A 25410-nucleotide genomic window follows, 5' to 3' on the forward strand; every position below is an offset into this window, starting at 1 on the left:
CGTTCCCGAGCGGGGCCGGCCCAGCCTAGCCCAGCCCGGCCCAGCCTAGCCCAGCCCGGCACAGGCCAGCCCAGCCGTGCCGAGCCGTGCCCGCCATGGCCATCGCGCACATCGCCACCGAGTACGTCTTCTCCGACTTCCTGCTGAAGGAGCCGCCGGAGACGCGCTACAAGGGGCTGCGGCTGGAGCTGGCGCTCGACAAGATCGTCACCTGCATCGCCGTGGGGCTGCCGCTGCTCCTCATCTCCCTCGCCTTCGCCCAGGAGGTCTCCATCGGTAACTGCGGCAGCCGCCCTTTCCCGGTTCCCGGCGCCTCCCGCGGCGGACAAAGGGCTCGGCGGGGCGGGGGCCGGCGGAGCGGGGCTGGGCCGGGAACGCGGGGCTCAGCTGCGGGGAGGGCTCCCGCTCGGGGCAGGGCAGGGCAGGCCTTTGGGCCGCGGGAAGGAAGGCTGCCTTCCCGCAAAACAGCCGTCCCGGAGAGCATCCCTGGCAGCAGGCACGGCCAGGTGTGCCGGGCTTCCCGGCCGGCCCTCCCCGCGCCAGCCCGTGCCCTCCTCCTCGCCGGGGCATTCCCTGGCCGCTGCCGTTCTCTCAGCACCTCCCGACAGGAGCCCTGTCAGCCCAGCCGGGCCATCTTCCCCCGTGGGAGTGATGCGGGAGCGCTGAAGCCGTGCCGCCCTTTGTTTCCCAGCGCAGTTCAGACTGGAGCGGCCAGCCGGGATGTGCCCCGGGAGCTGCCCGTCTGCTGCCGCTCACGGCAGGATCTCGGTGTCGCTCCCAGCTGTCAGGGACAGGTGCCACCGAGAAGGGGCTGTCGGAGCTCTGCCTTGCGCTGCCGGCGGCTCGGAGGGGTCACCCCCAGGACGGGCAGTGGGGCAGCTCTTTAAAGCTTCCCGCTGCTCCCCTGCCCTCCTGCAGCTGTTCCGGTTCAGTTTTCCATTTCTGCTGTGACTGGGTAGATGAAATTGTGCTTTACAGGTAAAGGGCCAAGTTTCCTAATTATTGTACTATCTTTTTATCTACCCAATTCTCCAAGTTGCAGAAGGGATCATGCAGCAGTCCTTGGCGTGAGGAGTGGAACTAAATGATCTTTAAGGTCTCTTTCTAACCCAAGCTTTTCTATGATTTGCTAAGAATAGCAGTATATGAATGAAGATTTCAAAGGTGAATAAGCAATACTATCCATTTTGGGACAGGTGAATCACAGGATTTCCAGCCTTTCAAAGAGATAGTTCAATTTACTTCATGTTCCTGTTTATTGACATTCAGTAGTACATAGCTGATCTCCATCATCTACAGGATTGAGTCAAGTGAACGTCAGGAGAGTGGAAACTGGAATGGGGCTTTGAATGAGTGGTGAATCTGTGCAAAGCCATCATGAATAGCATTATTAGGATACCAGACTGCTTAAGAGATAAGATGGCCCAGATTGCTGTATTTACAAACAGCTACTGCACCTATTGCACTAGATGTGCGTTTGACCCAGATCACTGTGGCCTACAATAGCTGCACAGGAGAGTGAAAGACAACCAAACTGGGAATGCTGAGACCAGATCTGAGCCCTGTGGCAGCTCTGTTCATCCAGAAACTGGATGGATACATCCACATTTTGGCACTCTAACCTGCTTCTTTTAGTTCTAGATCTGTTACTGATATATGCACCTTTCTTCCACTTAAAGCAACAAAAAGGAGGGTTTGCATTTCCATACAGTAGCTTGTATATGGGCTTCTTAATTCTTTCTACTTCTACTCTAGAAGTGTTGGATCCAGTTTAAAACAGTGCCTGTGTACCAGTGTTTCTTCTATTTTTTTTCATTTTTCCTCCCTTACACAAAGGTCAAACACACGGTTGAACTGCAGGGCTTGAGATTAATTAAGTTCTCATCTTTCAATTATTTCAATATTAAAACTATTTTGAATTGAATCTGTGAGTGCAGATTCATAAAGCAAGAATGAAAATGTGGGCTAAACATCTTGCTAGTGTTTCTTTTATTTATAGTCCTGAGAACCTGTTAAAAGAAAACATTGGGTTGGAAACTGAGCTTTTTCAGTTGAAAAAGAAGTACACAAATAAGTATGAGAAGTACTTACTGTTATTTCCGGGCATGGGTGGAACTGCACCACGTGGTGTCTGTACAGAAAGTGATAGTAAACCTGCCATGTGTCTGTGACAGCTGTCACCTATTTCCCACACAGTGCTTGCAGCTCAGCGAGCTGGCTGCCTATGGGACAGCCCAAAACTGCTTCCATTAAGGCATTTGGGGGAGCACTGAGAATTGTAGGGGCAGGAAAGGCCTGGTTGTCTGTGCTGTGGTGTTCAGCCAGCAATTAAATAGGCAGCAAGGTTTGTTCTCAAACACTTCGTGGTACAATCACGCTTTATAAAAGCTCAGGAGTGCTAAATTGAGGGAAAATGTCAGGGTCCATTTTTAGGTGTGAAGAAGAGCAACTCAGAGTTGGATGGGAAAGTGTTTGGTGGAAACACCTGCCTCAGAGCGCAAAAACTGAACACCCCTTCCAAAAATGAATGCTCAGCTCCTATTTCTGTTGGGATAATTGCATTCTTCCCACCTTGGGCTCTCTTGGCACCTCATTCAGTCACCTTCCCTTCCTGTTCTGCTTTCCTGTTCCGTTGCAGTGTGGTGTCAGACACCTGCAATTTTCCTCCTACACGTGGTTGCTCTTAATTGTGTGAAATTACTATAATGTTTACAAAGACTATGGAAGTTTTCTGAAGCCACCAAGTGACATTTAGTTTTGATGGGAGTTTCAGGAAATAAATGAGATTCCAGCTGAATCACAGAGGATTTCTCTGCTGTAGGTGTGGAAAATGCAGCTGCAGCACCCAGCCAGTGAACAGTGCTGAAACTCTGGGGTTAGTGCCTGCACCCTGCTTTGGCATTCTTCAGGGGCAGGAGGAGAACTAACCTGAGTTTACTTTTGGCTGTATTTTAAAAACCCATGGTCATTTGTAGTTTTGCGAGCTGGTTCTGGTAGTAGTTAAGCAGTGATTGAGCTGTTGTCTGCAATCCCTGGGAATCTTTGCTGCTTGAAATCCTGCACTTGTTGCCTCTTTGCAGCTAGACCTTGTTTTATACAATATTACATAATTTTATGCAATTTTGTATATATTGGGAATGGCAAAATGGAAATAATGACGGGATTGTGAGGATTGTGTTGTACATGTATATTCCTTATATTGTGGCTTGATATTATTTCCTTATGTTATTTGGCAGTTCTTGGGTAAATTATATTAGAGGTGGTCAGGTAGTGTGGTAACAGAAACCATCTAAATATAGTTAAATCACCAATTCTTCTTATAAAGGGGGGAAAAAAACTGAGAAAGATGGGGCACCCTCAGCAGTGTATGAGCCAGAAATGAATAGAATTTTATCTGTGCCATTTTTAGTAAGAGCAGCTCTGAGTCAGGACTGAGATTCCAGTTTCTGAACTCAGATTGTGTGTATTGCAAGATGTGCTTTCTTACTGTAAACAGTTTGGCTGAAAACATAGATATTGATTCCCAAGGTGCTGCTTGGAGCAAGATGCTGCAGCCCTAAGCAGGTGCAGGCAAATGAGCAGAAGGGAAATCGAAACAAACTGCTTCATTTTGGCCTCTGCCAAAATTCAGCTTAGTTCTGGAAAATGTATCAATATGCTGTCTTGGGTTGCAGCTGGAAGAAAAGTAGATGTGGGAGCTGTCCACTCAACATCAAATATTTACATCTTTTTCTTTAGGAAGGCAACTGTGAACTGCTCATCTGTGCTTGTCACCAAATGGTGTTTGACCTCCTGCATACAACAGCTTCTAGGACAGCTGTGCAATGGGCAGCCTGTACTGCCTGCATTCACTGCAGCCTCATGTGGGAGGTGATGGCTGTGAAGGGACACAAGAAGGGAGGGAGAGAGTGGAAAATAATGGAATTTTGTGGTGGCCACAGCAGTCCTTACTACATGTTTGGTTTGGCTGTTGGTTGTGTGTGGCTCATACATACATAGCTGGGATCTCTGTTTTGTCATATAAGAAAACACCTTGTAAACCCTTCCAGGACACAGAAACTATCACATGTTGAGTAAAGACAGCTGAGAAACTTGGTTATAATCATAATGAAGGCTTGGGTAGTGCTGCTGACTTATCAGTTGTGGCAGGATGCTGGGCTAGGAAGTACCTGACCACAGGCCAACCCACAGCATCTGCATGAATCTGTCAAAATGGAGATTTGCTGCACTAAAACCATCGTATTTCCCACTGGTGCTCTCTGGTGCATCTTCCCATGCTGGAGGGTGCTCAGTGGTGGGAAGGTGGAGCCTTGCCTTATTCTCTGCTCACCACGGGGTTAATGTCCCAATTGACCCCTTTGGACTTGCCAAATGGTGACAATCCTTATTTGCCCTGATCATTTTCCACCTAATTTATGGGCACTTTTCCCAGCCAGTTTGTTTATTTTTAGTTTCCATGCTTGCAGTTGGCTGCCTGTGGGATTTGAGGTGCTTTGGCTGGCAGAAAACACAGAGTGAAGGGTGTTTGTGGGGAACTCTGGGTGCTGCATCCTAGAAGCTTTAGTGGGAGCCACGATGACATCAGTGCCCCTTAGTGCATGTCCAGCTGGGCCTGTATCTCTCTGTATAGGCTAATCATGTGTCTGAAGCAGTCATGAGAACAAAATGTATAGAAAATGGAAAAAAAAACCCCTAAAACAATTGTGAGATTAAATCACAACAAATATACTGGAAAAACAGTCTTAACTCTTGAATTGAACTCCTTTCATCTCTTTCTACCTCTTGTCTGGTCCTCCCTGCTGATGTCCCTCTCCCTTCATGTTCCCAAGTTCCTGGGGAGGCTTTTAGGAAATAATCCTATTTTCTGACTTCATAAGAGCTGGGGGCTAAAGTTGGGTTGGGTGTAATTAGGCCAAAGACTATTACTGTGGCAGCTGCTGGCTGAGAGCTGGAAAAACCCCTCCCAGTGCTGCTGAAGCAGGCTGTATGCTAATAGTTGACATTTGCACACCTTGTATTTAATTCAGCAGGATGCTGTGAAACCCAGGGCATTGATGAACAACCGAGACAACAAGTGTGTGAGCAGCCTCAGCCCAGAGCAGCAAGACAGGCTGAGAACTTCTGTGCAGATCCCAGCAGGATACACTGGGCTGCTCTTTGGCTTGTAAGAAGTGTTTAGGAAAGAGCAGAAGTTCCAGCATCAGGCACAGGCCTGCCTGGGCAGCCAGGACAAACTTGTAAAATCATTTGCTGTAATACTGACTTCTAAACTGTCATTGGGTGGGCATTTTCAGCTGTTGGTAAGATTTTTTTTTCTGTTTAATTTCTATAGAGCCAGCTAAACATTTCCTGTGGAAATGATGATGAGCTGCTTTAGCTGCCAGTGTAATTGTAGCAAGAATCATGGACCTCGGGTGTTGCCTGAGATTTGGGGTACCACCCATGTTGGCAGAAAAGCTAGATGATCATTGTTTCATAATGCTTCTCCTTCAGATGAAGGGAAACTTTTTTGTTTTCCTTAAATCTCAGCGGTGGAAATTTAATTCACAATTCTTTTTCTCCGTGAATCAAAAAACTTATCACTCTAAAGGCTATGCTTGATAAATACCCAGTTCTTTCCCCACTGCATGATTTTGAGACCTCTGAGGGGTAATTCGCAGCCTTGTAGAGAGAGAAATACGCCTGCTAATTCCTCTGACCCATTTCACTTACACATTATATATCACCTGAGCTTTGCATTCTGCCAGTACTCCTTTGCCGAAGTATCTCTGGGAAGAGGTCCTGTTCTCCAGTGCACCCAGTTTCTCCATACTTCCTCCTCCAACAGATTCTGTTTCACCCAGCCTTCCACTTTGGTCACTCCTTCAGGTCTGCTCTTAACACATGTGTGTACACCTGTACACACACACGTACATTTGTTTCTTCTTTGGTATGCGCTGGGATTCTTCTTTTTTCATTCCTTAAAATATTTTTTAATGCTGGTGTGGAGGATGTGTGTTGGATGGTGCCTGGCAGTCTGTACATTGTCTACATGTGCCTTGATTTTCTTGTTTAGGTTTTTCTTTAGTGGCTACTAGAGAGCATAATTCTTGCTAGAGCAAATCAGATGTTTGGGTATCATGGCAAATTAATTTTGCCTTGTGGAAAATTATAGTAGCTTGGAGGTTTTCCTCCAAGCATGTTCAAATCTTTTTGCAGTGACTGCAGTGTATTAGAATCCAAATAATTACTTACTGAAGGTTTAATACTGTCAACTACAATCATTTGATCCTGGTTCAAGAAAAATAGTTGAGCCTATGATTAGCATTGATTCTTGAAAGTCCTGTCTGTTAGTTGTAGTTTCCTAATTAGATGTGTAAGCCAGCAGAGAGGTTTTGAGCCACTGAAGAGGAAACCAGTCTGGCTTGCTGGCTTTACCCTCTCTTTTGTAAAGGATGCAGCCAGAGGCTGCTGATCCCTCGGCTCATCCTGCCTTGGATCCAGCAAAGTGGTCCACTACTGAACAGGGATTCTCCTTTCAATTTGAGATTTTCTTGGGGTTCTGGGAGCTTCTTCTCATACACAGATTTCCTGTGTAGGAGCTGCAGAGGAGCCAGTAGCAGGGACAAAAAGGGTATTCCTGGTACGTGGAGGCAATAGCTGGAGGTTTGTTGGCAAAGCACCCATGAAGATGTGCCACAGCTGGGTGGGGTGATAGCTCATCCTTGCTGTGCACTGGCTGCAGTGACTCAGGCTTGTACTCTGCACTCAGCTGCCAGCAACCAGCTCCATCTGAAAATCTTAGCAGTCTTGGAAAAGTGTCATTTCATCATATGTGGCTGCACACCTGGTTTTGCCTTAGTTTTCTGCAGCTCTTTTGGGTGGTCTGTCTTTAGGACAGCCATTGTAAATGGCTTTTTTTTATCCTCATTTGTTTGCAAAAGTAAAAGGCAAATCTTTATTGCTCCCTCTCCAAAGCTAATTTAGTATAGAAAGTGGTTACCAAAAAAAGTGCACTGTCAAGTGTAATGATAAATTGGCCAAAGACTGTTGTGACAACTGCTTAATAAACACAGTCATTTTTTATTCCTCATCCTTCTTGCTGTATATTTTATCTCCCTGTTGTTATGGGCTTGTTCACTGCTTTTCTCTTTCCCAGGCTATTACTTGTGGGAGGAAAGGAGAGGAGTAGCTTCATGTCAGCAAGCCAGGAGGCTGTTCCTGTGATAGCAGAGGACTATTAGCCTCTCATAAACTAGCCCTGTGCATAGCTGTGTGCACAGTGGGTCTGTGGAGGGCATGTAGCCCTGTGCCAAATTTCTCTAATAGAAACTACAGATTTTCTTTCCAACTTCCTCCAGAATACTCCAACATAAGATAAATTATCTCTGTAAATATAATGCTATTACTCCTTCGGAGGAGAGAAGAAAGGAAGGAAAGAAAGATGGAAAATGGTGACCATTTTCTGAGGCATGTAATGGTTTGTGTTTTGTATGGATGACGCACAAAAACATCTTCCCTGTATAAGTCCCAACATTACTACCATTACTGCAAAGTTGTAATTTGAATTAACAAGTGTTCACAAACAAGACTGCAATCAGTTAGTTAAAAAACAGAACAACAACTGGAGTGTCCCCCTGCTTGAGGCTGATCTCTGCTTGGCTCCCAAGTCAGGTTTCCAGTATCCCTGCTGGAACACTGGGGGTTGTGAGTTCTGCTCTGCTGTACAGTTCGGCTGCAGCACTGGCATCGCTGTAGCTATTCTGGTACGAAGTTGTGCGCATTTTGGAGAAGGAGGCTGGGTGCCTTTTTTGGAGAAGGGCCCTGCCTGCCTCTTTTCTCACTCCTGCCTTTTAAACACTCCATCACTTTAAGTGGTGTTCCATCCGTTAATGAGAATGAACACATTATTCAGGAATGTGTTTCTTTTTGTGGATACACAAACATGAGTAAGACAAAGCATCTTTCTGAACACTCCATTGCTCTTCTTTTGAAAGGGTCACTTGTTTGCTGCTCCACACTGGACGCGGCTTCCAGCAGTAGATTGGTTAAATGATGAGAGCAGGGCATGAATGGTCTCCATCCAGTGGAGAGCAGACATTAAATGCCTGCTTTTTTCTTTGCTTTCTTTCCCCCCTCTCTCCCTCCCCCTCCCCCCCTTTTTTTTTTTCAATATATTATTTCCTAGGTTTCCACAACTAATGGAAGTCATCTGGAAAACAAAAACTCCCAAGGCTTTGGAGGAGTGCAAGTGCTTGTCTTGTGCCAGCTTTTCTAAATCACATGAGCTCTGCTGTTATAAACAGTAACTTGTTTTCCATAAGGGAGACTTGTGACAGGTCAAACCATGTCCTTATGATACTACAGCCCTAGAAATAATTGTAATAGTGACTCACATGGGAAGGCTTTTATTCATAAAGCTCCTTGACTATGCTACATTGTGAAGAGGCTGTACAAGTTACAAGGCAAATGCAGTTGGCTCCTTTTCTGAAGGAAGTTCTTATTTTCTGCAAACTAAACTAGGAAAAATGATACAGTGTTATATTACATCCTTACTCCCATAAAGCACACAGCAACGCCATTAGCATAACTTTGATCAATATGTTAAAGGGAAAAAAAAAAACCAGCAATATTTTCCTCCATTGCTTTTTTGATATTGGCAAAAATGTTGGAAGTGTTGCTCTTAAAAGAAATGTTCATGGAAGAGCCATAGCCACTCTGTGTGAATATTTGGTGAAATGACTGTCCTGTTACAACGTTTATGAAAGTCTGGTGTGTTGAGGAGATTGCTTTCACTATCAAAGCTTTAGAAAGAAAGTTGAACCCCTTCATCCTGTTTTACTGGCTGAGGAGCCACTGATACTCCATGTCCCATAACCACTCTTCCTGGCTGAGATATGCTGTGGGAGGAGTCACCTGGTGCTTGTGACTGGCCAGAGCAGAATTTGTCCCCAAGGCTGGCAAATAGCTGCTCTTGCTGACATTTCAGGCCTTGATTTGAAGCTCCTGAGCAGCTGGAGAGGTCCTGGGAGTAAATGGTAATGACAGTGTTATGCATAATCTTGGACACAGCACATCACTGCATTGATGAGGAGGGGCCTGGAACCCTTTGGAGGTGTCTGGGGCCACGATTTCTCTGCAAAAAATTATGGGAGGAAATCCTTGTTTTCATAGATATAACTTGAACCCCTCCAAATAATTTGCAATCTCAGAGGCAGAAGTGCAGCACCCTGGGAAAACCTGCCCTTCTGTCATTGCAGGGACTGCCAGGCTGCAAGGGTGGTGTTTGAGGTTTTGTTGCAATAGACATGTGAGCTGTAGCCTGTGCTTTTGGGAAGTGGTGACAGGATGGTGTGTGATAGCATTTGTTGCCTCAGGCCTGATGTAGTCAAACTTTATTAGTTCCCCTTTGGCCAACCTGAGTTAAGGGCTAGTGAGAATGGTCTTTAAGGTCACATTCCCCACAAAACTATCAGAAGTAGGTCTAAAAGATAGGTGTTCTAATATGCTGTTTCAACCCTTAGGAGACATCCTTAGATGGATCCCTGTGGGAGTTGCAGTCTTTGGGTGCAGTGGGAACTCAGGACCTTCCTCCCTGCAGAACTGCTGTGCTTTGTCTGATTGCTTAACCTGATAACTTTGGATACCATAACATCTTTAATGTGCGCTTTTCTTCCTAAACTTATTTTCTTCTTTTTATTTTTTTTTCATCTTTTGAGGATGCAATAACATTTACTTTGTTTTCCCAGGTGCTCAGATAAGCTGTTTTGCACCCAGCTCTTTCTCCTGGCGACAAGCTGCTTATGTGGACTCCTACTGCTGGGCAGCTGTGCAGCAGAAGCAACCATCCCACAACAACTTAGAAAACATACCTCTGTGGCTGCATAAAGTATGTATTGGTCTCCATCTCCTGGCAGAGTTATTACCACGTAGAAATCTACCTTTACCTCACTTTTCTTGTTTCTCTGCTCTGCTGTAGTCCTTGCCTTTGACTTGACTCTCTATTTTTAGAATGTTTTCTTCCCCTTACTTCCAAAGAGGGTAGTACTAGAGAAGGTATTTTCTGCTTTTAAATAAAGGGTCACCAGTTGTCTGACACAAGAGTAAGGTTAATGTTGCTGTGTTGCCCTGGAGTGAGTGCTTCACCCGACTTTAGCCAGGAACTATTTTAAAATTGGAATATACGACACAACAACTGCCTTAATGCTTGTATCAAAAGCTTATTTTAGGAAAACAGGATAATAAAAACATTTTGTATTTTTATTGTGTTACTCTTGGCCAGTTATGTGTGGAGAGAGGCTTGTGGCAGATAGACATTTTGGGAGAGATGAAATTAATCACTGGTACCAACAGTCTTCAGTCTTCTACCAACTGGTACCCCTGTCTACAGCACGCTCTTCTGCATGTCCACAGGCAAACCATGAGCTGGCTTTCATTGCTTCGGTTAAATCAGCATCATATAAAGCACAGAAAGAGTTATGCTGGCACATTTTATGGGTTAAAAGTGCAGTAGGTTTTAAGATACTTGAGCTGGCTCAAAGCAGTTAGCTGAGGTTTGGCAGGAGTCACACACTGAGTTAATGCCACGCCAGTGCCTGGAGCTGACTCAACTCGAGAGCAGCTTCAGCCTGCTTGAGCAGTGCTGATGCCAAAGAAAGAAATGCTTGTTGGGCTCTGCAAATTTGTGTTCTGCCTTCCTCAGCCCTTTTGTTACTTGCCCTAGCAAATATACCCCTGGCACTTGGGAGCAGAACCTGGTGCTAGATGGAGCTCAGGTATGAGACCTGCAGCACCTGTATTTCTGGCTTTTGCTTCTATGTCCTGAGCCTCAGATTTTATTATACAGTCATCTGGTGGTAAAATCTCTGAGAGACTGTCTCTGAGACAGGCTGTCTCTGATTCGTTTGCTGACTCAAATCATAAATTGAGGATTTACTGTTGGCTTCTCCAGTTAGCTCCACAGATAACCTTGATCCAATAGGCACATGTTTCATGAATATTAAAACCAAACTTGTTGATTCCTAGCCTGAACTCTTCTTTGCACAGTTAGAGTTCCACTTCAGCCAGACCTTCTCCAGAGGCCAGTTGAAGCTGCTGGAACATCTCGCAGTGCTGGAAACTCCACCTGCAAACCTGGATATTTTGCTGCCCCTTTCTCTTGAGGGAATGAGCTCTTGTTACCCAAATTCTTTATGTAGAATTTCATGTGGTAGTCACCTGCTGATAGCACTAGGTCTGCTTGTTTGCCAGCCACAAATAGCTTAAGGACTCATAGTTTTATGATGCAACCCATGCTAATTTGCTGATTAGTGCTGTGTCAGAAATTGCTGCAGTTCCTCCATGATGTGTATGGTATATGATGTTCCTTGTAAATATCCTGCAGGATGTGCATTTGCACAGCTGAGGCAGGAGCTGTAACAGAGGCTGGTGACTCATCTTCCTACATCCATGATTAACCACCCACCCTTTTGATCCGGACATTGGGAGCTGCACATACTCTTTGGAGGTCAATAGTAACTAATATACTTCTGGTTGTTCATCAGCCTCCATGCTTTACAAGTTTACAGGGAAGGAATGGCATTACAGCTGTTTAACAGTGAACTTTGGTTTCCATTGTGGTGTCTGAAGGCTGTTCTTTGCATCCAGGGCCAGCAGCTGCTGAGTGGCTTGGGATCACTTCTGCAGGAAGACTTGGGTTCTTCCCCCTAACCTTGTAGTGCAAAGTATGCACAAGCTCATTGCTATGCAGATTTTGGCCAGGTAATAATTTTTAAAATGGCTGGAGCAGAGCCTTTTGAGAGAACAGTGATGTTAAGGAGAAAAGGGAGACTTCATATGCTCAGGTCAGTGGAGACCTGACTCTGCAGTGTAAGGACAGGGATGCACACAGCAGGGTTCATTAGGCCCAGTTCTTCTTAAAACACCACTTAAAACTTTTTTCCTGCTTTCTGGGAAGTAGAGCTTTTATTTACAGGGCATCTCAGGTTCTTTGCAAAGCTCTGACTCACTTAGTATCTCCCTGTAGTGACATGCTGGAAGGCTCCATAAAAACCACTTAAGGAGGCATTATATGAAGGTTTTAGGGGAATGAGATTGTAGGCCCCATTACTGATTAAAATGGATGGATTTCCCTCTGGCACGTTCTCTGTGCTCTGTCAGAAATGCTGCCTCCTGGGGCACTGCTGAGTGTGGTACAGAGAGGAAGTAGGAGCAGGTAGCTCTTTGGTGAAGAAGCTAACTTGTAGTAAGCTGCACTTGCTTTTGTTCTCAGCATCTGGTTGCTCTGGAGGATTGTCAAACATTACAGAAGAACTGAAACGTTACCATCTCCCTCCTATTTCAGAGTTCAAGTTTACTCTGGGATTTTTGGTTTTTTGAACAGTAAAATGTAAGTTTCAGTTCTAGGCACTCCCCAAAGCTTGGCACCTTTACTGGTTGTCCATTCTGCTCTAGGACACCTTTCCCAGGGGTTGAATTTATCAGTTTGGAAACTGAAAAGGAGCATATTACAAAATTCTGGATTCTTTACTCTCTAGTGGTCATTGTGCTCCTACAGATTGCCCAGGACCTCTCTCCATGGAGAACAGGAGTTCTGAAATTTCCACTCATCCTGGAAACTCTTCACACTGGATTAAATACCTGCAGATAGATAAATGTAAAGAAGAGACTGTGGTAGGTCCTGCCTGTGTTCTTAGTTTAATTCTAAGATTTCCTCCTCTTTGTCAGTGAAAGAGCTGTCAAAATGATTGTATAGTTAAGTCCTCTGACAAGAGTCCTCTTCAGGTTTGCCATTGATGAAACTTACTCTGGTCAGGCTTCACTATTTTGTTGCCTCTGTTTTCTTACGGGATTTTCCATTCAGGTTTAACTCCCTTAAGAGGTTTCTTGTGTCTGTCTGAAGTGTCAGAACAGAGATGTTGGTTTCTAGACGGTCAGGGGTGATGGGGAATGGAGGAGTTTGTATTTGCCTGCCCTGTGCAGATAAAGATGAACACTCCAGCTGACAAGTTATTTTGGTAAAACGTATCTTGATCCTTAACTGGAAGGAGAAGAGAAGGTTTTGGCCTTTGTGTGTGGGGGAGGAGACTGCACTGTGAATCCTTTTTAATCCATAATGCACAGAGAAATTTATAAAAACTCAAGCAGGAGAACAGTAAGCATCATCTTACTGGCTCTTCACAACAACCAAGCAAGTTGAGGGGTGGTTGAACACTGAGTGATGACTACTTTATAGCCCTGATATTTGGATTGTTGGGATGGAGCTGCTTATGACCAAGAGACTTCTAGGGATTTTTTAATTACTGTATTTTCGAGTCTGCTATTAACTGAGGAGAAGCAAAGAAGCAGAAGATAAAGGTAAGCAAAGAAGAGATGAAGGGGTGTTGAGAAGAAGGGGATTTGTACTCAGAAGAAATGCAGGCAAACAACTCATCTGAGTGAAAGAAGAGATCTGCACACGTGGCACAGCCAGGAGAGGTCAGTTGTCTGGCTCAGATATTTCAAAGTTCAGGACAAGTGCTTTGGGACCTGCTGAAAGCATTGCAGTCTTTGTATATGTGAAGTAAAATTATGTGAAACCCCTCACTTTTGTTAAAGAAGTAAGATTTACCATGGACCCTTGAATTGTTCTTTGAGTCACTTGTCTGTAAATACACCAAAACAAACCTTGAGGTTATTCATTTTATTGATGGTACAGTTATAATCATGGTTTTTACCTGGTTCTAGTTACTCATTGTTTGTACAATTTCTTAGTTGACTGAAGGCTCCTCCTGTTTCACCTGTAAACCCTTCCCAGAGAAATTGAGGGCTGTCAGAGCAAGGAAACCCAGATGCAAGTGCATTAATAAATAATGGTTTGAAAGTGTAGTGCTAGAGCTACCTCAGTCTGTTGCTGATGGTGTCATCCACTTCCCTCATAAGAGAGAAGCAGTTAATATAAGTTGAATATTGTTGATATAAATTGATATAAAACAGTGTTGATATAAAATTGTTGATATAAAACAGTGAGCTAATACAGTTCAATGGTAAATGTGACAGTGGTTTATCAAGGGTCAGTGGAAAGATACACTTCATTATTTAGTGCATGGAGGGTAGAATGAGAATTGTTAGGGAGACCCTCCAGTTGAGTCATGAGATTCAGAAGGGACTCCTTTGTATTCCAAGGTTCTCAGAGGGGAGTTCGGGTGTGGCTAGGTTCAAACTTAGTCCCAGACTTCTCAACAGTTTATGTCTAAAGGATTATACGTGCACTGTCAATCCTTTATGTCACTTAGCTGGGACTTCAAGCATGCTATTGATCACCCACAGACAGTGTGTTACAGCAAGGAATTTCTCAGCCTTGAGAAGTAACTTCGAGAGGTGTCCCTGCTCAAGGGGAGAACCTTGCATCCAGTCTGTAGCCATGCAGGGAAGTTTAACAGGCCCTGGGCTGCCCACTGATTATGGAGTGTGATGAGTGACTTGTGTACACCAGCAAGGGGTCTGGGTCACTGTTCCAGGCAGCCCTTGACTACCACACTGCCATCCCAAAGTCCAGAATAAACTGGATACAGCCATCACAGCTTCCACTGGTCATCATGGCTTGAGCTAATTGAAACTGGGGAAGTACAGTTTTGAAGCTGTATCAAAACAGAAGGTATGTAACAGGTGGGATAAAGGTCACATAAGGTTTGAGAATCACTTGTAGGTTTGGAGTTGGGATAGGAATTCATTTAGAATGATCAGTCATTTATAGCTGTTTCTGTTGAACACCAGTTAGAACACCTCCCATTGCTGCAAACAAGAATAGGGTCAAATCTAGAGGGAATTTAATGCCTTTGCTTCTGAAAACATGTAATTACTGTAATTAGCCTGTTTGGGGACTAGTGCCTTTGCTTGGGCTCTTTCCAAAATTGGAACTGAAGAGGAGATGTCTCACCATGTTCATGCATTTTAATGTCAAGTGAGTGGAGGCATTAAGTGCATCTTTCTTTTAATTTGTCTGCCAATTAATTTTCTCAAAGCTGTTACCCAGACCCGTGCAGCTGAAGTTTTGTGCTGTTGTACTAAAATCTACTCTTTGAGCATGATCAGGTAGGTGGAAGTCAGAATGCTTTCAGTCACTTGTATAGTTTTTGCCCAGAGGAAATAGGGACTGAAGATGCAGTAAAATTAGAAGGCCTGTTGTTTTCTAAATTCCATTTAAGTTATTTTCATCTTTTCCCAGGCATTTTTATCCATACTCTGGCAAGCTTTCTGTAGATTATGTCCTTGAAAATTCCTTTTGCATCGCTCCACCAATTCCAGCTATTTTTTTTTTTTTGCATGATAAAAGCATATTTGAGGTAATAAAGCAGTTATTTTAAATGCCCTTTTAACTTATTTGCTGTGTATTTACGTCATCTTAGCAGAGTTGAAGCTGGTGATGACAGACAATTTTGTGCTTTAGTCTGATTTTATCTTTCACCTTGGGGAGAGTGTGGTGCTTATGCATCTTTGAATGACAATTTTGTGATTCCAGCACCTTATGTGCTTCTGCAAACAGACTGCTCAAATGCCTCTTCTTCTGTGCCCATGCATAAGTTCTTGCTGAACAGTAGCTGAGTATTAACAAATTTACTTAAACAGCCTGGAATGTGCACAGGGTTCAAAGTCTTGTCTGGTGACATGACCTGCAGCAGTACAGGGGCAGCCTCTTGGCTTCCCAGTGCTCTGCTTCCTTGGGAGCCTGCTGTCCTCCACATTGTGCCATCAGACTAAGGGCCAAACAAGGCAGGAGGACTTGCCTGTGTCATCCTTAGCTTTCAGGAGCTCAGCAATATGTAGCAGAAAGCATATGTGGCACTGCAGTTTGAGTCCCTGCCTCACACACCACTCATTTTGTCAGTCTCATACTGATTATGTTGAAAAGGAACTTGATACGACACAGCAAAGGAAAAACTGAGTTGAACTTCTGGGCCAGTGTCTTTCTCTGGCGTGCCTTTGACCATGCAGTTCTTGGGATCACTGACGCTTCCTTCTGCCTCAATGCTACAAACTACCCAAGACTGAAGTGGCATTTCCTCCTTGTGTATTTGGTGCCTTGGGAGCAAATAAACCATAAACCGTAAAGGAAAGGCAGATGACACATGGTTGTCTGTGCACAAATACCACAGAGTCCTCTTAAAATGGGAAGTGATTATGTTTGACTGTCAAATGTAGTCAGATGAGCTGCATAACCCAAGTCTCTTGCTCTGAAACCTAGGACTCATACCAGATGACTTTTCATTTTCACTTCTGCCTGTCATTCAAGACCTTAAATTCAAAACAGTTTGCTGGTTATCTAAGCCTACTGTTAACAAATAGAACAAGTGCATCTTTCATTTTAAAAAAAGCTAGGATCTGAGAGGGATGGAATTGTGCATCAAGTGCTGTGGAAGAGATGACAAATACAGACTTCTGTTTGCAAGCAAAAAGACCTGCACTAATGATCATGTAACTGCTCTGGTTTTGAAACTATTCAGAAAAGAGTTGCATAGAGTTTACTTATGCTGCCATAAGCTGCAGTTTGGGAGTGATGAGAGCCTGGTGAGAGGAAGCCCAGCAAATGCATAGCAAATGTGCCTTTTCCCCAGCAGTGTGATGCTTCTAGTGAAGTGGTGAAGGAGCTGGGGGAGGAGGTGCAAGGCAGGATGGCAGAGGCTGGTTTTTTTTAAGGCAACAGCCTAATGAGGGCAGGCTAGAGGGGGACATTAGAGGACATCTGCAGCAGAGCAAGAGGGCTGATGTCCACATACTACACAAGTGCAGAATTCTTTTAAGTTATAAAGGAGACTGGAACAATGGAGGCTTGGGGCTGTAACTTCAGTGTGAAAACTACCTTGCCTCGCGCCACATGTCTTGTAGTACTAGGGGTGAAGAGATCTCTAGGATTATATGGGATACTGCTGATGGCATTTCTGGTTTTGAGGGTCAGAAAGGGAATTAATAAATCTTCTTATACCTGTAAAATTTGAAATGAGTGAGTACTGAAGCCAAGCAGTGTAAAGCAATGTGAAGCATTTTGGTTGCTTCTTCCTAAATCAGATGTGTCTTTGTTGTTTCTTTCCCCACCTGGCACCTGTGGAAGGTGGGTCAGAGGTGTATGGCACAGATGTAAGCGAAGTCAAACAGGCTCAGCAGCTATACAGGCAATCTTAAGCATTTGTTAAGACCTATCGAAAATGTTGCAGCAGCTTAGAGGAGCTTAGATAAGTGTAAGATGGATTCAAGGACGGATCATTTCTATTTCTACATAATACAGAATTCAGAGGTCTGATAGAGCCTGGACATGAAACCATTAAGTTTTGGGTAAACCAAGGCATCAGGACTCAGGCCTGGTGGCATTGTCCACAGTGATAAATTAGAAGACCAAATTATTGTGCTGTTGATGACATGTCCAGAACACGTTGGACATACCAGAGCTTTACATCTCAGTTGGAAAGTTACACCTGGGAGAGAAGGAAGATGAATTGATATTATCTGTTGTGTGCAAAGAGGAAGGAGAGGCAGTAGTGAGGGCAGAGCACTGCACAGTTTTTGTGGGCTGCCATGGGTAGAGGAAGTCAGTCATGTAAGGTCTAATACATCATATGCATTCCTACTGCCAGTAATAACAGAGGATTCTGCTTTAATGGTAGGTGATATTAGAAGTAATTTTTTCTGAATAAAATGTTCCATTACGTCAAATAAATTACTTTGTGCGTGCAAAACTTTACTCTCTCTTGATTAATGCAAACACAAGTTAACATAGTTATATTAGCTCCAGATTTTCATCTTGTTAAATACCTGCAAATGTACGTGTAGCTTTTTCACTTGCAGTGATTAATGACTTCAGTTCAAGCTTCCTCTAACAATCTCCACTGGCTTTGGCAATGAATGTGCATGGGCACATGGCTGTAACACTTGTGATGTCTTACATCTGTTTCATATTTGTTCAACTCATATAACGTTCCTTATGAACTAATGCTGGATTTGAGTCAAGTGTGCTTGCTATCAAAAGCCAAATGTAATGGTTAGAAATTGGCTGAATTTGTACTATGTTTCATTAACAAACTGCTTGTCTAATCAGGTTTTATATCATGTCTCTGCAAGGGTAATGTTATGTACGGTTTTATACTTCGAATATAATGTCAGAGTACATAGAAAACACCACCTTTCCTGCAGCTGGAAGGAATTAGACTAAAAATTGCATGACAGAACTACTTGTGGATGAATAGAAGAAAGATGGAAAAACTTCACACTTGTATTTTATACCTGCTTCAGCCCTTTCCCTAAGCAGTTGTGACCATGTAAGGGCTGGCTTCTCTGTGCTGCATTAACACCAGACCATTCTGATGCTATGTGTTGGTTACCATTTAGGTGTTATCTGAAAATATTTAAATACCCTGAAGTATTACAGCCACACTTACATCCTTTACAGTCACTGGATGTCATGCACTCTGAAGAGATGCGTGTTTGCAGGCAGAGCTCTAGCAGCTCTATTCATTAATCTCCTGGCAGCTAATGGAAAGCAGGAGAGATTTTGCTGGTGTTTGGAGTGTTTTAGTTGCTATGAACAGTGGTGACACATTGGGGAGGGAGAGTTAGGTGACACTATCTTCTTCTCTCAGTTAGTCCCTCTGATAGCTGCTTCACTTTTTTCCCCAGATCAATGCTGTCTTTCTCAGTGTCAGCTCCAGCAGTTCTGAATATGCAGAGGATTGAAAATGTTTTCAGGATCGTGGCACCTTTATTCCGTGTGCTTTTTTTTTTTTCCCTTCAGTGGGGGGAAGCTCTAAGCAGCAGTAAAGTTACTGGAGCTGTCTGAAAAGAGATTTTGCATCCCTGCATATCCCAGATAATCACAAAATTGGGTTTTAGTAGAAGGATTTAAATAAAATTATAGGGATTTAATAGGCCTCTAGGAAACCTAATGCTTATTGGAATGATGGTGATTGGCTGAATTACTACTTATGCAGGTGAAGGCTAATCAGGGTTTTTTTCCTCCCTGCAGTTCTTCCCATACATCCTCCTGCTTGTTGCTATCCTGCTGTATCTACCATGTTTGTTCTGGCGCTTCACTGCAGCACCTCACCTTTCCTCAGACCTGAAATTTATTATGGAAGAACTTGACAAAGCCTATAACAGGGCAATCAAAGCTGCTAATAGCGTTCGAAGTGGTGACCCCAGGGACCCTACCGACTTGATTCCAGCTGCTAATGAGAACGTGACCCAGAGGTAAGATACTGGGGCTTGGCTTTCTCTGCCCTTTTCTTCAAGTTTGTAACAGATGTGACACCTGTGCTCACTTAGAAATTTATTGCAAAGGTTTGAATGGCAGCCTGACACAATTTTAAGTTTGGTTAATAAAAGGCTATATCTGGAATGATTACTTTGGCACTTGGAGCTGGAACTTGCCATTTTCTTTTTTCAAAGAAAACATGTAATAAGCTCTTAAGGTTACTTGTTACCGGAGATGTTCTGATTTCTTTAGATGCAGTAGGTGTTAAAGTAGTTTTGCCCACCACAGTATAAGAAAAGAGATACTTCAGCCCTCAGTTCTCAATATTCTTGACAGTCACTTGCACACTGTGAAGTTATTTGTCATCTCCTCTTCTGTAAGATACAGGTTTGCAAAGCTCCTGATAAAAAAAATAAATTAAAAAACCCAAACATCAAAACCCACAAAAGCAACTCCTTCCCCTTCTGATCAAGTTGGTGCACTGTTCCAACCAGATCCAGTTCCTGTTTCCTTCTAGGTCAGGGTACCTGTTTCTCTCTGTATGTGAGGGTACAAGTAATGCAGTGGGGACTTGGGTCCCTTCTTTGAAATATGGAGTTAGTTTTCTTGACAAGTAAAAAGCCTTCTAGTGTTCTGTTATTGAACAAGTGCTTGGAGAGTCTGCTTTTTGACATGGATTTGCTTACTGCACCTGTTCTGTACTTGAATAAAAATACTTTGTTGCCATGAGAGCTATACTTTTTTTCCATTTTCCAGCGTTTGATCTCTTCATTTCTTAAGCAACTTTTCTGTATTAGAGTGTTGATATTTTTTATTTATCTGCTGTTCTCTTAGTGTTCTATTGACTTCAATAAAACTTTCCATGATTTACCTCAGTAAAAAGATGTGAACATCTTGGAGTAGGTCTGAAGGAAGATTATCAAGATGATTGGAGGGATGGAACACCTCTCCTACAGATAAAGGCTGGGAAAGCTGGGGTTGTTCAGCCTGAAGAAAAGAAGGGTCCAGGGAGACCTTAAAGCACCTTCACCTGAAAGAGATCTACAAAAATACTGGAGAGGGCGGTTTTAGAGGGGCAAGTAGTTACAGGACAAGGAGGAATGGCTTTGAACTGAAAGAAAGTAGGTTTAGATTAGGCATCAGGAAAAAAATTCTTCCCTGTGAGGATGGTGAGGTTGGCACAGGTTGCCCAGGGAGGCTGTGAATGCCCCATCTCTCCAAGTGCTCAGGGCCAGGTGAGGTGAGGCTTTGAGCAACATGTTCCAGGGGAAGGTGTCCCTATCCATGGCAGAGCACAGGAACTGGCTGGAAACAGATGATGTTTAAAGAACCCTTCTAATGCAAACCATATTGTGATTCTATGATTTTAAGAAGGCTTCCAATCTTTTATCTCTTTTAGAATACTAGGTTTTGTTGAGATTTGAGGTAGGTAAATACTGCAGCGTCTGATCTATATGATTTTATTTTTTTTTTCTCTCTTTTTCAGTTTGTGGGAAATATCTGAAAGCTACTTTAAGTATCCAATTGTGGAGCAGTACCTGAAGACAAAAAAAAATTCCAAGTGCTTGATAATTAAATACATTACGTGCCGTTTGCTCACACTAGTAATTACTTTCATTGCATGCCTCTATCTGGGCTACTACATTAGTCTCTCCTCTTTGAGTGATGAGTTTCTCTGCACTATCAAAACTGGGATCCTAAAGAATGACACAGCTGTTCCAGAAGTGGTTCAGTGCAAGCTGATTGCTGTTGGTGTCTTCAAGGTGCTCAGCTATATTAACCTGATAGTCTATCTGCTGGTGATGCCCCTGGTGGTGTATGCAATGTTTGTTCCGTGGAGGTGGAATTCAGGTGTTCTCAAAGTGTATGAAATCTTGCCAACTTTCGATGTTCTGAAACTTAAGTCAAAGCATTTTGATGACTTAAGCCTTTACCTCCTCTTTCTTGAGGAAAACGTGAGTGAACTTAAATCATTTAAATGCCTTAAAGTGCTGGAGAACATTGCAGTTTCTGAGAAGTTTGATGTCATGCAGCTTTTGGTAAACCTTGGCACTATTAAGACTGATACCATAGATGGGAAGCCAGGGACCGCTGAGTTGGAGAAGCCTGAAGAAACAACTACAGAAGAGCAGGAAAAAGATGCAACAGAGTTGCAAGGTGAGCTGATCTAGTCTGTATTCCTACCAAAACCTTACTTATATATTCTGTAAGATAATGGACCTGCTTTTTCCTTGCCATGCTGCCTGCTGTGTGAGTGCTATAACCTCAGAAGACTGTGGTGGTGTAAGTCTGCGGCACAGCTAAACCCTGAAGTGTTTGTTAGGCTGGTGGTCCTTGCTGATATCCCTGCTCTGGCACTAAGCTGTTTGACCTTCAGCTGCTTTACACCCCCCTGCACAGTAGGAGAGCTCTAGAGTAGGTGTGCTTCAAGCAGCTCCAGTGAGAAAGCTGGTGGTTTCAGGACTTTTTTTCAGAAATTATCTGCAAATTGTAGTAACTGCTGCTTCTGCTTCTATTCGGGCTTTGGCAGAAGTCTTGGGTGAATATGAAAACAAGTCTGATGCTCAGAAATGCTGCTGGCAGAGGTACAGGAAATCACAAAAGAAAGGAAGTGGGACTGGAGTCAGTGAACATGTTCCTGTTCCTGCTTTCATAGAGAGCAAGGAAGATTGTCTGCAAAGAGATTTTTACCAAAATGGTTTGAGTCAATCTGGATTGGTGCAAATTCTTTGTGTATCCCTGCAGACATGGTCAGTTTGAGCAGTCACTCATGTAAGATGCAGTCTAGGATTCTGTCCTGAAAAACGTGGCATATCTTAATTGTGAAACCAGTTCCTTCCTCAAATGTAAAATCAGAGAAGCCAAATATCCAGGGAGAGGTATAAACCAAAAGTGATGATGCTTTAAAACATTTAGAAACTTACCTGAGTACATGAGCACAATGCTGTGGGAAAGTTAAAGGGCTGTGTCAAAGGCAGGAAAAAAATAAATCTATTTTCTCTTCTGAAAGCTATGCCCTGTAATTAATAAAAAAGAAGTATCAGTACGCTGGGGTTTGCTGATCCTCTGTACTTGGATCAAGCAGTTATGATAGGCTGAGATTTGGAGAAGTCAGCTTAAACAACAGGAGAATTCAGAACAGACATAATTGGTTTTGAACCAGAAGAAGCCCTTTTGGCAGCCAGCTCTTGTGCAGCAGCTTGGAGTAATTCTGACAGCATATTGTTTTCCTTTCAAACCTGACTGTTTTTGAAATGACAGGTGTGTTTGGAAGTAAAATATGAGTCTAAGGTGGACATCTGGGCTCAAGGAGCTGAAAAAGTTAATAGAAAATCTGACTCACTTCTGTGTAGAAGCAGAATTTCTGAGATAGTTTCCATCTCATGAAAACACTTCAAAGATTTATTTTTGTCCAGATCAAAACAAGCTCATGCTTAAAGCTCTGTTAAAATGCATTTCAGAAAGAAGCTGCTGTGTTTGTGACCAGCTCAGGCTGGTGCAGCCCCTCTCCTTCTGCCTGGGGACAGCTGCAGGCTCTACCACCCATCAGCAAAGCTTCACCCAGAGCTCATCATCTTTTCCTCTGTCCCTTGTGGTGTCAGCATGTTTTAATTAGGGGCTGTGTTAATAAAGCAGTGGTACATGCTGGCCCTGGGGGAGTGATGTGCAGGGCACCCTGGTGCTGGGCCTGGGGACAGAGGAGGCAGCACAGGACAGCTGGCAGTGCAGCACGGGCACGGTGGCGGTTCCTTTGTGCACCAGGAGGTGTCCAGTGGTTTGATGACCCTTCCTCTTCTAAAACTTTACCTCCTCTTCAGTTCTGACAGACCATGATGCAAGTGGCACTGTGAACAAGAGAGAAGACAAGAGACTTCGCCAAAGACTTGTGGATTCTTCGTGCTGATGCCTCCCAGCTGCAGGAGCCAGGAGCCCGTTCTGTGGGAAGGCTCCTCCTCTGCCTCTGCTGCGCTCAACGCAAGGTGCTGCTCCTGGAATGCAACATTCTCAACTGCCTGACAGATCCCCAGAGGCCAAACTGGTTTACAGACTGTTTGTATTGTAATAATCAGGAGTCATGTGCCTGAAGAAGCATGCTGTACACTTCCATTATTTATTAAAGAAATCAAACCACACACGAGGATCAAGAACAAAACAGTTCTGTCATGAGTAACAAGTGATGTGCATTGAATGCAGCTGAAGTTGGCAGCTGGACAGAGCTCACTCCATGCTGGACAGGGATAGGAAACATAAACCCTGCAGGTAGCAAAAAGAAATGGCCACGTTGCATTCTGAAGTGTTGCTCTGCAGCAGTGGCCATCTCAGTGCTGGGGTTTAAGTAAGGTAACTCTGGGCTCTCTGACCTGGAGGAGCGGGGCTAGGGATGGGGTTTGCAATGAATCTGGTCAGTCTGTCCCAGATGGTGGCTGTGTCTTCATGGGAAAAATAGAAGTTACTCTCTTCTGCCTGAGATGTCTCGGTTAGTCATCCCAACATTCATGTCTGGGATTAAGTACTTGACACTGGTGGAAAAGAAACTACAAACTGTTTTAGTGTTAAGAAGGTACTGTAAATTTTAGGGATTTTGAATTTTCTATGAATTAATAAATTAATAATATCTTAACACTTTTTTGACAAAATGTAATGATGTGTAAGCTAAGTGTTGTTTTAATTTCTATCCCTCCGTTGTTTTGGTCTTAGTGTCTAACAAATCTGCCTTGTAGTTTTGGACTGAAGATCAGTGAAACTGGTTCTATTTTTGTAATGGTTTTTCAAAGTTGTTTTGTAATGTTTTTATGTGTAGAATTTTTCTCAACGTTTGTAGTATCAAAGGCAATATTAGTTGTGCTGTTTTCCAAACCACCCATGAGAAGACAAATTAACTTGTGTTAAAGTAGCACCCAAATGCCTCAGCAGAGCCAAGCACTCAACAGCTGAGGTGAAGTAGATGTAAATGCTATGAAAGGTTGTTCTCCTCCATACTAATTGTGACTATATTTTAATTAAGATGCCTAAGTGTATTGAGACAGACAAAATAAGAGGAAGTGTTTGTACACTGGTTTGTTATCGGACCATTTGGGGAGAGTAGAATTCAGCTTTAATGTTGTGCTCTCTGCGCAAGACCTCAACCTTCGCTGAGTATTCAAATGACCTTTGTCTTGAAATATTAAATGCAAGGTGAGGTGGGTGGGGGGTGAAGCACCACAGTGGCAGTGTATATCTTTCACAAATGTGATATACTGACTTATTTTTCTGTATTGTCCATATAAGTGAAATGACTTACCTGTCACCTCTTCCAAGCTGGCTTTTTAAACAAAGAAGGACTTATTTTATAGCTAGGTAGGACTTCCAGTTTCCAGTTCCTTAGTGTCATCCACTTTTGTGTTCTTGTCTGCTAGCATTCTCCATATGGTTGAGAAGGATGAGGGGCAAGCAGGAATAATTTGTGTTAACATTTTTGCACAGAAGTCTGTGTGCTGCAGCAGATTTCAGAGATTGTGCCCATGCTTGAATTAGGCAGCTGCTGTTGAACAAGTGGATCTGAAAGTGCTGCTGTGCCACACTTAAGGGCTAGTATTACAAGAACTCTTCAGTTTTCTTATGGCTTTCAACTAAGACAAGACTTATTTTAAAAGAGGTCTTTAAAGCCATATTTTATGCTACCTCTGCACAGGACAGCAGCACAGTTGCAATCCTAATGTCTCTTGCATTACCAGCATGAAGCAGGGCCTGTGTTGGACACTGGTGGTCCACACTGCTGAATTTTACTGCCATACTTCTGCCACCAAGCCTACAATCCCTTTGACCTTTCCTAGATTTTGTCTGGCTATACTGATGTGTTGCTGATGGTCCTTTATGTGTAGGCAGGGCAGGTGCACATTGTGCATTGCATGTCTTGGACAAGGAGCTATAGTGCAATACTGAGATTTTGTGATGTGGATGTGTTTGAACTGTTTGATGTAAGTAGAGTTCTCAGTCTTTAAAATTCAAAGCTCCTGAAAGCCACATGTTCATGTTTCATGTTGGATATGTACCTAACTTTTTACTAAATCCCCTTCTGTATTTAGAAATATGACTTGCTGCAGTGAATCTGTTGTTGTCTTCCAAAGTGTTTAATAAAATGCCTATCAATTCTTCTTGGCTATTAAAATAAAACCAGTTTTGTAAACTACAACAGCATCAATGTCTGAAGGTTCCAGGAAAAGTCACATGTT

The 25410-nt window shown here is 43.4% G+C and overlaps 1 protein-coding gene across 1 annotated transcript; it reads left to right on the forward strand.

Annotated features, from left to right (window-relative positions):
- The first annotated feature begins 80 nt into the window (after positions 1-80).
- On the forward strand, positions 81-25410 carry PANX1 (pannexin 1). The gene is made up of 5 exons (XM_066341327.1): positions 81-276; positions 9729-9868; positions 18971-19194; positions 20685-21355; positions 23017-25410. The coding sequence occupies exons 1-5, from the start codon at positions 96-98 to the stop codon at positions 23100-23102; spliced, it is 1302 nt and encodes a 433-aa protein (XP_066197424.1). The 5' UTR covers positions 81-95; the 3' UTR covers positions 23103-25410.

Source organism: Sylvia atricapilla, chromosome 2 (assembly GCF_009819655.1).
Source record: "Sylvia atricapilla isolate bSylAtr1 chromosome 2, bSylAtr1.pri, whole genome shotgun sequence".
NCBI classification, from domain to species: domain Eukaryota; kingdom Metazoa; phylum Chordata; class Aves; order Passeriformes; family Sylviidae; genus Sylvia; species Sylvia atricapilla.

Bases quoted from the DNA above. Each gene is read 5' to 3' on its own strand.
- PANX1 (XM_066341327.1), top strand. From the start codon at position 96: ATGGCCATCGCGCACATCGCCACCGAGTACGTCTTCTCCGACTTCCTG. The intron at 9,869-18,970 runs GTATGTATTGGT...TCCTCCCTGCAG, and splicing joins TACCTCTGTGGCTGCATAAA to TTCTTCCCATACATCCTCCT. The intron at 19,195-20,684 runs GTAAGATACTGG...TCTCTTTTTCAG, and splicing joins AATGAGAACGTGACCCAGAG to TTTGTGGGAAATATCTGAAA.